Genomic DNA, 14,757 nt, shown 5'->3' with positions numbered 1-14,757 from the left:
AGACTGTCCACAGGTTATCAATAATTATTACAGGATGATCATGAGAGGCTAATTGGTGTTCTCATTTTGTCATCATCAAGAGGAGAACATGTTGCTTCTAATATAGTTCATTCACTTGAAGAATGAAACTTGGTAAAGTTCGTGCAAGCAGTTTATTGTGACACTACTCCCTGCAATATGAGTCACGTCAACGGTGCTTGCATTCTGCTAGAGCAGAAGCTCCAAAAAAAATCTTCTATACCTTCCTTGTACACACCACATTTATGAATTGGTTTTAAAATGTGCATTTGATAAGTGTTGTGTTTGGTTTGCAGCTGAACCGGACGTTCCCCTATTTAAGTGTTTTCAGAACGAGTGGTCTAAAATAGATTACACTAACTTTATTCCAGGAATTGATGATGATGTAATATTTCCGATGTAAGAAATGAAGCGTTACATTTTGCTATCAAACTTGTAGACGCAGGACACCGCAGAGAAGATTACAGGGAATTTTTAGGACTGGTCATCATCTTCTTGGGTGTCATACCTCCTCGAGGAGTTTTCTTTCGTTTGCCTGGAGCAATTCATCATGCAAGGTGGAAGGGAAAAGCAATCTACTGTTTAAAAATATGTATCCTTCGCCAACAGTTTCGTTTAACGAAGCAAATAGAAACGGATCTTTGGAGAGTATGCATTTTCCTGATACGACTATATGTTCAAGCTTGCTTTAAATGTGATCAAGCATCCCATTCACCATTACAAGACCTGCAATTTTTGAAAAGTTTATACAGTTATAGACAAATAGATCGTGAATTATCTGAAGTGGCTCTTTCTAAATTTTCTCGCCATCTCTGGTACTTAGCGGAGGAACACTTAGCGTTGTTGTTGTTGTTGTTGTTGTTTTTTAATGAAGTTAGCATTATGGAAAAACAAAAAAAAAAAAAAAAAATGAAAGAATTAAAATTGTAATGGGAAACTGTGAAACAGCAAAGAGGCTTGACGCAAGAGGTGATACGATAAAAATTCTTGTGAAAAGAGAAATCAGTGGTTTTGTTACAACAAACACACAAACTTTCCTCGAGAGATTTAAAATACCCAAAGGGTTTCTTGAGTGTGATCCGATTTCATGGTTAAATTATGGTGACTATCCTCAAGGAAAGACAACAGTTAAATTCATTCGCGTAACAAACGATGAAGCAGAAAGGGGAATGAAACTAACAGAAGATTACAACAACGTTCTTACGAAAAATGAGAAGCAGAAGCAGTTTCTTTTGCAGATAGTGAAGGCGCACAGACAATCTTTTCTTAGATGTGTCAAAAGTGAACTATGTAGCAAATAAGATTGAAAACTTACCATAAAGCTACTACACAAATAAGGGATATTTCAATTTCTTCCAAGTTATATTTTTCCTCTTTTCTCATAATGGACTATGAATCATCTTGATGGAAACTTATTTGTAGTTCATAGCGAAGCAAAGATTTAGCTTTCTCTAGCAATTGGTTTCAGTTTATGTAAAAAACTTCCAAAGTTCTTACAAATCTGTTGTCCATAACTAAAATAAAATCACCTTACATCCAAGCATTCCGTTTTTAACACGTAGTAACTCTTACATGATTATAGGTAACTTGAAAATAGTGCCAGATTTGTGCTTCTGGTGAAATGGTACACCCAAAACGATATGTCACATGACCCTCTTCCTATCTAAAAGTTTTTACCTGAATTCAAGATGACGGACTTCAAGATGGCCGCCCCGATAATGCTATACAAGATTAGATTGGTCTCTTTTTCTAGTTCCATTATCCAAGATATCTTCCCATTTCCTTAAGCCGTTTCTAAATTACAAATGTTTCTTCCAGATTTTCCCCATATACTATGTATTGTAATCGGATTCAAAGCTTTAGGTCGCTTGAGGCACCATTTAAAGTTATGCAATTGATCTAATTTTCTCATGGCTTAATTTAGTCCCATATGAAACCATTTTAGGGGGCTTGTGCAAGGAAATTCCTAAATTTATTTTTCCCCATATAAATAAGGACCACCCTAATATATATATATATATATATATATATATATATATATATATATATACAGAGTATTGATTAATTCGTGTGTCAATCTTATTTGTTCACTGTGCAAAAGTGGTATGAGGTAAAGCCGTGGAATTTGGTGTAACTTTAGACGAAGGACAGAAGTTTTGTTTCGCCATAGAAGCATGTCATTTGTACTGAAGATTGAAGAGATATAGGGTCAAAGGTCAAATTTCGATTTTTTCCTTATGGGATTCCAATGTTAAATTCTGAAAGAGCCTGAAAAAACGTAAATCGAAGTGATAACAAAGAGAAAGCTGTATGGTATGATTCTATATCGCAAGCCGACCAAATATGCGTTAATCAAGTGTCAAGGTCAAAGGTCACGGTCAGATCAAGGTCACAGGTCATCTTGAGAACCCACTTGAATACACTGAAAACAACGCGATGTTTGTACCTCATCACGTCAAATGGGTTCTCAAGGTGACCTGTGACCTTGATCTGACTGTGACCTCTGACCATGAGACTTAATTGACGCATATTTGGTTGGCTTGTGACATAGAATCATACCATACAGCTTACCATACATATATAAACCCTGTATATATATATATATATATATATATATACAGGGTTTTCATAAAGTCTGGACGGATTTAATTCGCTTATAATTTTCATAAAAATGCTCATATTGAAATCAAATAAAGTGCAAACGGTAGCGGAAGGATTAAATTTTTACCTGTAATCTGCACCAGCTCAGTTCATTCACCGCCACACCTCCAACTGGGCGCCATTTACGTCCACACATTATGTGGGCTGTTGATGATGCTTTACCTTACCCTGATCACTGTTGCAGGCGATGTTGGCGGCCTCCCACTTCGAGGACGGTCCAGGACGCTTCCTGTCTCCAAGAACTTAGCATGCCACTTTCGGATTGCACTCTCAGTCGGTGCCGGCTTTTTGAACTCTTTGGTGAACTTTCGACACACCAGAATTGGTGATTTTAGCTCTGCGTACCACAGAACACATTGCGCTTTCTCTTTCACCGACGCCATCTTTGATACGGTAAAAAAAAAATAGTCTTCTCAGAGGAGTTTTTCATTTATTTATTTCTTTAAAAGACACACACACCAATAAAGCTTACAACTTAACTTTTAACAGTCAACATTGAAACAACAATGAATGGAATTTGGTAAGAAACTGACCCTTGCCCTCCCTCTCCCTCTCTCAACGTGTTCAGAGTTACCACTTATCTAACAGTGTTGCCAACTAAAAATTTAATCCTTCCGCTACCGTTTGCACTTTATTTGATTTCATTATGAGCATTTTTATGAAAATTATAAGCAAATTAAATCCATCCAGACTTTATGAAAACCCTGTATATATATATATATATATATATATATATATATATATATATATATATATATATATATATATATATATATATATATATATTATATGTATATATATTTTTTGCTTGAAGACTGTTTTCTACACGTCAATTGTATATTTTAGACGAAACGTCGACCTGTGGGAAATCGCAATAATTTACTTACATTTTTAGACTTGATAAAACGCGTCTAGACCTTCTTTAGCGATTAGAAAGTATCTATAAATACACAAGTTTTATGGTTAGGAGGAAGAATTCAAATGTGGACATATTTAAGTCAAAAACATAGTATAGTCAAGAAGTCACGCAATTCAGTGTTTCGAAGAATCTACTCTGAAGTATATGGGATGAAGATTAAGCTTTGTACATTGAGAAATTAAAACATCACGAAATTAAACATCACTCATGTAGTGATAATTATTTAAAAAATAATAATTAAATCCTCTCAAGAGTTGAGGGGTAAAATTGTGGAGTGCTTACATTTTATAAGAACACATTTATGTATTCTTTAATGATCAAAAATGTCAGAAAAATTTGTTTGTATTTTTACAAGGTAATTAAAATAGGCATTAAATTCTTTTATTTTAATTTTTGTTCTAATTTATCCTTAATCTCACCTGAGATCTTTTATTTTCTTTTCCAATTCTTCGTTCTTCTCTGCTCTAATTTTAGCCACAACTTCATTATGGAAGGCCATAAATTGTTCACTAAACGCTTCTGAAGTTTCCTCTTGAACCTTCTCACGCTTCTCCATTAACTCATTTACTTGCTTTCGCAATTCGTCATTCTCCTTTCTGATACCTTTAATCTCTTCCGTTAATCTTTCATTCTCTTTCTTTTGCACAGCCAGCTGTTCTTCCAAACTTGCATTCTGACCCTGAAGTTTGGTAAGCTGATTCACATTATTCTTACTACTTTCTTTCTTTAGCTGCTTCAATAATTTCTCTGACTCCACCTATGCATGAAGATAAGCTTCATTAGTATTAAACTACGATACAATATCAATGTTAAAAATAAATAAATAAAAACGGGAAAGAAGTTAAAAAAAAACGTATATATTCGAATCTAAGACACACTTTTTCTGGCGCCTTTGGCGCGGGAGACCCGGGTTCGATTCCCGGCGGGAGCTTATGTGGTTCGGATTCCACGTTAATCAGTAGGTCCGCGTCTCATATAGCCTCGCTGCTGAAAAGGGACGTTAAACTCAAAATGAACTCAACTCAACACTTTTTCTGCCAAATTTTCATGTATAAAATGGGGGGGGGGGGGGCTGCGTCTTGGAATCGCACACAAAACCGTTCCGGCAATGGGATTGACTAAAGTGTGTTCCCAGAACGCATACAGCATGCCTGTGTGGTCATGCCTGTGACGTCACTGACTGACGTCACACTTGTAAGACAGTATCTTTGTTCTCTGTTTAATCCTGACATTGAAATGTTAAATTTAAACAAGTAAACCTGTAGGTTTTTAATTTGCACTGTCAAATTCTGAGCTACTTCATTCAATATCCAGGATGCGTCTTAGAAATTAATACAAGAAATTGGCACATTTTTTTAAGTTTAGACATGGGGTTGCGTCTTCGATTTAAGTATATACGGTAGCGAAACGTAATGTGCATGTATGAATAAATCTATCAGGTTTGCTTACGATTACATGTGCGTCACTATTAAAGACAAACAACTGACACATACAGCTACTTAACAGTGTATAGTTTTCATATACAGCACATAAATAATCTCTACCAGCAGCACAAAAACTAGTTGTTCCGTCCGAGCCTTCAGTCCTGGTGCACACTATAGGTTAAAATCATGTTTAACTAAAGGCTCTAATTGTTTATATTTAACTTATTTTTATTATAGTTTGCCCACCAACCACTCCACCCTCGAAGTGAAAATAAAATCTTTCAGTTTTACGTCCCACGATTATGCCGAGTGAGCTAAAGGAGACGGTTATACAAAATGCATGAAATGGTGGAATGAATAATGGGAGAAAACTGGAGAACCCCGAGAAAACCAACGGTTTGTCCACCACAAAGCCCACTAGGGCGAGTTAGGATCGAACCAAGGACCCCACGCACGAGGTGAAAGCTCTACTACTGAGTCACCACGCCCCCCCCCCAATCGAATACCATATTTATACAATTATTTAAAGACTTCGTAATACGGGCAACCAATAGTGCAAATAACGACTTCTATTAGCATAACCCTTTTATTATTAGGATTACCGTGATTCAAAGATTGAGACATCTGTCATTTGTTATCAGGATTTGTTTTTCCACAATTCTCTCAGAAACTACACACGAGAATTTTTCCTCAAGTAAACCATTTTGTTCAGCTCGATGTGATCTAACAATTGATATATTCTTTTTGGACAATATTACAGTTAAATAAAAATTAAAGTTCAACTGTTAATCATAATTTGAACTATATTTCATTAATCATGCTGTATACTGTCATCTTGCTAACTTCATAGTGAAACGCTTGATTAGTGTGTATTTTAGTAACAGTTTCATCTTAATATTGAGTTATTTCATTAATTCGTGCCGTTCATTTTCACGTATTGTCTACCAGACGTCACTGATGATGGCAGTGCTAATTGCTTACCAGGTTTCATACCCTAATATTGATGTCTATTTCAAAATTTAAAGTTAATCAAGGTCAGTAATCAACCAATCAAATTATACCAAAGAAAAATTTTCGCGAATCATCATAGACTACAATCCTTAAGATTCAAAGTGTGACATTGTGAATCACAGGTATAGATCAACCAATCCGATTGCACCAATTATCTTAGACTGGGAGTTCTCCCTAAGTTTCAAAGTGTTACGATGATACATTAGGGGAACATTCTCAAATTTGTATTCTGGCAACTTTTTACTCATGTAAGAACATAAGTTAAACCGTCCAAATTTATAAAAAGTACATACCCAAGTCCTAGAGAACACTTGCGAATCTTTATTTTTTGACAATTTCAAAATTTAATGGAGGGCCAAATATACTACCCCTGAAATTTACGAAGTGTATTTCGAGTTACTTATGTCGAATGAAAGACAATGGGGCCCTGTATTCATCCATATGGTGATACGTTACAATCTTAGTGAATACTAAGCACAACGTTCAAAATTCTCGCCTCACGCTAATCCAATTTTCCCATCAAATAAAAAGTGTTACTTTTAACAATATATTTTTGACAATTCTGTACCCATGTAAGGAAACAAATAGGACAAACAAAACTTACAGAAATATATATTCGAGTCCTAGAGAACATTTACCAAATTTATTTCTTGGCAATTTCCTAATTTAAGGGTGGGCCATGTACCCCCTTCCAAAATTTTAGAAGACTGTGTTAATATATCAATGTTCTATGAAAGACAATAGGGCCCTGTCAACTATATCACCATATAACGTGATAAACCTTCATTAAAGAGGCCGCATTTGGTCAAAACCCTTACGAATTTATATTTTTGACATTTATTTCACTCATAAAAGGGGACAATATGGACCAACCAAATTTACAAAAAATATATATTCAAGTCCTAGACAACATTTACCAAATTTGGCGTTTCGACAATTCCCAAATTTAAGGGTAGGCCAATATACACCTCCCAAAATTTTAGAGGGGTGAGTTAATGTACCCATAAAAGAGAATGAGATATACTCCCAGACTTACAAAGGTACATACCATGATTCTATACTATCATACCAAATTTTTACAATTGGCAACTTCTAAAATGTAAGAAGTGGTTCATGCACCCTTCCAGAAATTTGAGGCAGTGGGCTAACGTACCCAGCCAAAATTCTACGTACCCCTGGGCCATGGATCCAGGGGCACTTAAGTTTCCTCAACTGTCGGCCATACTACTGTGGATCGTTGCTGTAGAACCCGCACAGTAGTTTGAATCATCGTATCTTTTATCAAGTCTAGCTTTTAAGATCTGCAACATATATGTTGCTTCGCACACTCCCACTTTGTGAGAAAAGTTTGCTTTCTCCTTCGGCTCATTGCACTGTTTATGTTTCACTAGTGTGTCAACATATTTTCATTTTGTATTATTTGGCATGCAGCACGTACGGAATTCGCAACGATGTATGTTATGTTCCTCTGATTCTGCACACCAATGGATATATGTGAGTTGGCTGACTGAATTGGAGTTTTGCGTCCCTTTCAGCATTAAGGCTACATAGGACGTGAACCTGCAGCTTAATGTAAGACTCAAACCACATGAACTTACATTAGGAATCGAACTCAGATCTCCCATATAAAAAGTGAATTATTTTAAAGGGAAGCAATGTCACTAAAGTAAACAACAAGATATTTCATCAATATATCAAGTCGCAAATCATTGTATGAAAGAAAGCATTTAAAACAGTCCTCTAAAATTTTGGAAGGGGATACATGGCCCACCCTTAAATTTGGAAATTGCCAAGAAGCAAATTTGGTAAATGTTCTCTAGGACTCGAATATATATTTTTGTAAGTTTGGTTGGTCCTACTTGTCTCCTTACATGGGTACAGCATAGTCAAAAAATTAACTTGTACAATGAACGGGTTAAACTGAAGTATACCTTTTTGATTTCATTTTGTTCTATTACCTGAAAAATCAGTCATATTTATATACTACTCCATTCTAATTAAATTCTGATGCTTTAGGAAACATATTGGAAACTTTCGAATTTCCTTATTTTTATGAGAGTTTAATGTCGAGACTAAGAAATGGAAGTTGTAGTTTTACGTAGAATCCGAATATCTTGCGGTTGGAGTATTTTGAAGCAAAGGAGATAACGCCACTCGATAGTAGAATTATTATAACAGCTTACATGAGTTATTTTAAAACTTGAAATACTATTACCAAGATTCAATATTGCATTTAATACGGCCTTATGATTTCATAAACTTCTAATCAAAAGCAAAATACAAACAAAGTAGGTACCACTTTAATACGTGATGTAGGGTAGTCTTTTATCTTATGTGAAAAGAAACTAACATTTTCAGCTACAATAATACTACAAGAACTATTAGAGGGATTTTCGGGCATCATAAATTCCTGTCTATAACAAATTATTTTCGTTGATGAGGGCCAGTTTCAACAGATACACGTGCTTGTGAGAAGAATATAAGCTATTGTAACTTCCAATTATCTAAAAGAAAATGTATAATTTTAACAACACAAACAATGCTTTACCTTGAATTTTTCCACTTCCAATACGTACTTCTTTTCTTGTTCTTTAATATAAAGTATTTGTTTTTCTCTTGCATCCAGCGTTTGCCTTAGTCTTTCAATTTCCTCCCGTTTCAGTCTTTGAGCAACTAAACTTCTAGTTAACTCATCTCGCAATTTGTAATGAAGATCATTCGAAGGCATTCTCGATACACTTTTGGATTTACTTAGTCCCAGCTGCACAACAGAATCATTCTCGGATTCGCCATCGAAGTTAAGAGCTCCCAATTTAACGGCTGATTCATATTGAGCCAAATCCTCTTGCACTGAATTATATTGCTTCTGTAAAAATAACGAACCATACATTTTATTTATTTACACTATAATACACGTAAAACAACACCTCTCGTCAGAGCTCAATGCATTTGTTGTTTTACTAAAATACTGTTATACTTTCATACGTATGTGTGTGTCCGTACATATTTTTGCTGCATAATCCCAAACATGTTCCTAGAAGAAACTTCACACGTCAACTAAAGTTGTATGACAAAGTACAGTGTAAAAATACATATATAATGTGAATAAGCAATGAACCATAATAATTATGTCCACTGTAGAATCTTAATGATATCAAAGTTTAATGTACTTTTGGTTAGAAAATATACGATATATATATATATATATATATATATATATATACACGAGGGTGCTGATAAAGATTAAACCTTACCAAGAAAAAATTGAGCTAGGAAGCTGAAATTAGCAACGCAAATCTACAATTTTGGGGGACCGTGGGCCGTCATATGCAACTGTCAAACGCTGGGTGGTAAACTTCAGAACTGGTAATTTTGATGTTGAAACTGCGAAACCCAGTGGCAGGCCTGTTTCTGTCTCTTCCCGAAAATGTGCAAGTCATCCAGGATATGATAAGGGAAGATCATCGAATATCAGCCAAAAGGATTGTTATATGTTTGGGCATATCACGTGAAAGAGTTGGTACCATTATTCATAATGATTTGGATATGAGGAAAGTTGCAGCAAAGTGGATCCCCAAACTTCTGACGAAGGAAGAAAAGCAAGAAAGAGTGAGAACTTGGCGGATAGTTTTGGAACATTTGCAAGAAGTGAGGTTTTTTTTTTTTTTTTTTTTTTTTTTTTTAAGAAACTCGTAACTGGTTGAGACGTGGAACTATTCTATTATGATTTTTTTTTTTTTTTTTTTTTTAAAGAAAACGTGCAATGTTTTGTACATGGAACTGTCTGTAAAACCCTGTCAGATTTTGACAGGCATTATACAGGCGCCTGTTTCGGCGAAAACACATGTAAAGAAAATATTACAGGCACATTGTCTTCAGGTGATATGCATGTCGAAAAAGTATCCAACTTCTGTTGGAAATTTTGCACGGAAACACGCGTTGTACAGAGCCTGCACATTAAAATGAGAACATGCAATGTACACATAGTCACTCACATGCAAGTAAATGGAGGGAATATATGGATGTAAAGTACTTTGAATGGATTGTTGACAACATTCGCAATAGAGTAAGAATGAAAAGTACAGGGAAGGTGCCTGTTTATGAACATGTAATATACATGCAATATACATGTGTGACATTCGCATTACATGTAAATATCATGTATTAGCGTATAGCATGGAAAACGCATGATGCAGAATATGTTATTTTACATTTATCATTTTCGTGTATATGTGAAGTTGTAACTCCCCTACGTGCAGTTTACAGGCAATGTGCAGGTAAACGGGAACATGCAATGATCATGATTGCCAATAAATGGATTAAACAGATACGTGTGGTGAACAAGGTGGATTGGAGCTAAACATTCACGTTACAGGCATAGGAGACATGCAATATTCAGGCACAAGTCTCCAATTCGACATTCGCTATGCAAGGTCCTGACACATGTATAATACATGGGATTACAACTGAATACATTGCCTGTATTATCTCCGTGTACATGCAAAGTGTGAACCCACCTATATGCAATGTGCAGGTAAACGGAAAATGCAATGATCATGATTGTCAATAAATGGGTTGAACAGATGCATGCAATGAACAAGGTTAATTGCAGTGAATCATTAATGTTACAGGAGTAGGAAACATGTAATACTCAGGCACCAAGTCTCCACTTTGACATGCATATATGCAAGGTGCTGACACATGTATAGTACTTAATGCGATGTACTTTACATGTATATTCGTTAACACGCCCACTAATTCATTAACAACTGTATTTAACATGTCAATTACATTTTTATCAAATGAAAAGCAGCTGTCATCAGATCCTCATGAGGTAACGTATATGTCAACTACATGGAATATGCCGGTTACGTACATGTTTTTCCACTCTACATGTCGTTTACACGCATTTTTCACGTTACAAGGTTACAACCCTATCAACACCAAAATTACATGTTTCCGTGAAATGAACACGCAATGATCATGAAAAAAATCGATACCTGTCTCATGCGTTTAAAAGTGTTCCATTTTCAGGCGCATGTACAGGCGCCTGTAAAAATATGCCTGTTTATGCATGTTTCACAGGCGCCTGTAAACCACCTGCATTTTCTGTCTGGGTTGTTATGATCCCGAGACTAAAGAACAGTCTAAGGAATGGAGGCACAGTTCTTTCCCCCCGGCCAAAGAAGTGTCGTGTGCAGAAGTCTGCACAGAAACAAATGGCAACAATCTTTTGGGATAAGGACGGAGTTCTGCTGGTGGACTATCTTCCAGTGAATGCAACCATTAATGCAGCATATTACTGTGGTTTCTTGAGGAAGTGGCGCGAAAATATCAAGGATAAACGTCGTGGTAAGGTTTTCAAAGGTGTTCTGCTTTTGCACGACAATGCCTTCTCACACATGGCACTTGAAACACCGGACACATTGGTCACCCTAGGATTTCAAGTGTCGCCTCATATCCATTACTCGCCTGACCTAGCTCCATCCGATTATCATCTGTTCCCGAATCTCAAAAAACATCTCAAAGGTTCACCGTTTTCAGTGTGTTCAAGCGGCAACTAATGGTACAGATGAGTGGTTACAGCAACAGACAAAAGACTTCTATTTACCAGGACTTAAAAAGTTGCAGGACAGATGTTGCAAATGCATTGACCTACTAGAGGAATGTGTGGAAGTTTCAGTTTCCTAGCTTTTTTTTTTTTTTTTTTTTTTTTTTTGTAAGACTCATTCCTTATCAGCACCCCTTCGTATATATATATATATATGTATATATATTAAAACTCTCCAAAATCAAGACATAGCAAACCCAAGAAGAAAATTACTCTAGAAAACATACTTCCAATGGAAAATGATCTTCCAATTTTCGTAGTATCTCTACAATATTCAGTTCCGGTTACTGCTTTTAAGGTACCATGTACATATTCATCTCGTGGGATCTAAAATATCTTCGTACAACCTCGATCAAGGTTTCTTTCAGAATAATCTTTCGTGGGAGGGGGAACGGGGTAGAAATGATCAGAATTACTCATGGGCGTATTAACAAATGCCTATAGGGCTGGAGATTCCCCACCACCCTCAAGATAAGCCAACCATTTTTTTTTTTTTTTTTTTCATTCGATACGTAATTGTAAAGTCGGGTTTATTGTTAGTTTGGGTTTAGCCTTTTCAGAAACAAAATCCTTAGTATGCCACTGGTGTTACTGTTTTAAAAGAATGAAGTTCAAAGGAGAGTGTTATTCTAAGGATATTAAAAAGTTACATTTTTGTGTTTTATTTCTCCTTATTTCTATTTAAAAAAAAAAAAAGCGAAGAACATGCAAACGTATAGTTTCTAAGTAGTAAATAAAAATCTTATTATAATCTAAATACACCTAAGCCAAACCTATATTCCATAACTTAAAAAATGCATCTTTTTTAAACTCACTAGCAGGCATTAAAGAAATTTTAGTTTGAACTAGACCTAATATCTAAAGCTCTTCAAAGTGCCGCTACCTTACAGGAATCTGAACAACAGTTATCAATCACAAAACTATTTGCAACTTATTTCATATAGAACTGATATGGTTATCTACATTTTATTACAAATGCTTAGTTGTATTAAATTTAATATCAAACGACTTATATACCAGATAATTAAATGATATAAAAATACTTATTATTTTACTTATAATGTAATAATCTTTCCAAAGGCACTCTTTATTTACACCATACGGAACCTCTATTGTCTTTTAGATGCATACCGCTAAGAACTTCTGAATTTAAAGTTCTTCACTTGGAACATTTCTTTCAACAGAAACTCTCATGCAATCGTCCAATGATGAGTCTCCGAGTCGATTAATAACTAACTAACTAACTAACTAACTCTATGGCCTATGGAACCCGGAGGTTCAATGCCGCGTTCACAAAAGCTCTCCACAGACTTTTATCCTTAGCCAATTGGATCCAGTTTCTACTTTGTATTCCTATCTCTGCGAGATCCATCTTAATATTGTCCTCCCATCTGCGCCTAGTTCTTCCTAATGGTCGTTTTCCGATTGGTCTTCCAGTCAAGACTTTGAAAGAGTTTCTACTTTCTTCCATTCCAGCTACATGACCTGCCCACCTCAGCCTCCTAGACTTGACGATCCTAACAATGTCGATTAATTATTGGTATTATTGTTTCATTGTGGTGAAAGTCTTTTCAACGGTAGATTTAATATTTTCACACGTCCTTTTTAATGCATCATAACCTAGAGTTGAACTCAGAATATACCGGTACTGTTATTCACACTTTTTTTATTTTTTTCCCGGAGAATTTTAAGGATTCTATATCTACTTGCAAATTATTTCCATCTGTGTCATGAATAAACTGACAAAGATTTCTGACTATTTTCATCAAGTGAATACGATCAACATTTTGAAATAAGAAACAGGAGATTAAACCAACTGTGTGTCTGTTAAATTTTCGACCAACTCAACTATTGCCCTGTTGGTAAATTTTAAAAGTGTTTCCAAATATTCTTTGTTTTTCTACACGATCTCTTTTTACTACTAAAATCTTAGATACATTATTTTTAATGTCTTCGTAAGTTTTGGTAAGAGAACTTATTACTTATTTCGTTACTCTCTTAAGTTTTCAGAAATCGATTTCAAATGTGAGCCTGTACCTGAGATTAGTTTGGTAATATTGCTAACAGATAGCCTTCCTATTGTGAACATTTATTTAAATTAGGCAGAGCTTCCAGTGTCTCCATCATTAGAAATACTTAAAGAAAGTAGAGATATGCACAATGTACGAACTGACTTCAGGGATAATGGGGAGCTCTTCCTTGAGAGAGAGAGAAAAAAAACTTTATCCTCTGTGGAAAAGAGAATTTTAATCCCTGCCGATGATAACTTTTTCCCTTTTAGATTTTTTTCGAATGATCATGTAGGTCGAAAAAAAGGAAGAACTTTTATTTTGTGTGAACTAACTAAAAAAAATTACTTTTCAACCTTTTATTGTCGTTAGAATCATACATTTTTGTTTCTTGAAATATTTTCAAATTCACGCAAGCAAGACATTCTTTAGGCAGGAACAAGTTAAAGAGGTTAGAAGATTATGGAAAGGTCACCAAATATATTTGGGTCTGCAATTTCTGGAAAGGCATCCTTGTATGCTGCGTCAGTGTCACAACATTTACTCAAACTAGTGATGATCTAGTTTCACCTAGAAGAATCTATATAATTATAACACGAAGAGAATAATAATAATGCGTATATATATAGGGAGAGAGAGAGAAAATGCGTATGTGTGTGTGATGGCTCAGTGAGCATATGAGTGAAATTCATCCACTGCTGGGAAAAATATTCAATTCGCACATTGCTTTTGCATTTCAAGAACCCCACTAGCCACTAAAGGTGAATCTGCGTCATCCTAATGTAAATGGTCATACGTCATCATTATTAACATGTAAGATTTCTTAATAATATTGCACCATTATCCGTGTGATTTACTAAGAAGGGGAGCATCCAGCCGAAAGATACTGCTTCAGACAGACTACGAAAATGGGAAGATAATAAGACGGAAATTAAAGTCCATTCAACAAACCTTCTGATCCAGAAGTAAACATTGCAGAATGGTATTTCTCTGCCAGTCATCGGATGATTGGCTATCGGTCAGCGCTTCTTTCGAGAACCACGTGCTTGTATCCTGTCCGTGTTTTACATACTTCCCGCACGCGGCCATATAGTAAACTGTGAT

General features: G+C 35.5%; 1 protein-coding gene across 2 annotated transcripts in view; it reads right to left on the bottom strand.

Annotated features, from left to right (window-relative positions):
• Nucleotides 1-14,757, bottom strand: part of LOC145678525 (uncharacterized) — a 102,707-nt gene that overhangs the window by 28,868 nt on the left and 59,082 nt on the right. For both annotated transcript variants that reach the window (XM_081748771.1, XM_081748772.1), the window contains exons 9-10: nucleotides 8,582-8,899; nucleotides 4,018-4,355 (exon numbers count right to left, since the gene is read on the bottom strand). In XM_081748771.1, coding sequence (XP_081604897.1) covers nucleotides 4,018-4,355; nucleotides 8,582-8,899 — 656 coding nt within the window. The remainder of the gene's footprint in view (nucleotides 1-4,017; nucleotides 4,356-8,581; nucleotides 8,900-14,757) is intronic.

Source organism: Thermobia domestica, chromosome 2 (genome assembly GCF_964235325.1).
Source record: "Thermobia domestica chromosome 2, izTheDome1.hap1.1, whole genome shotgun sequence".
NCBI lineage: Eukaryota > Metazoa > Arthropoda > Insecta > Zygentoma > Lepismatidae > Thermobia > Thermobia domestica.
Note: the sequence above shows the minus strand (reverse complement) of the source record. Positions and strands in the feature narration are given on the sequence as shown.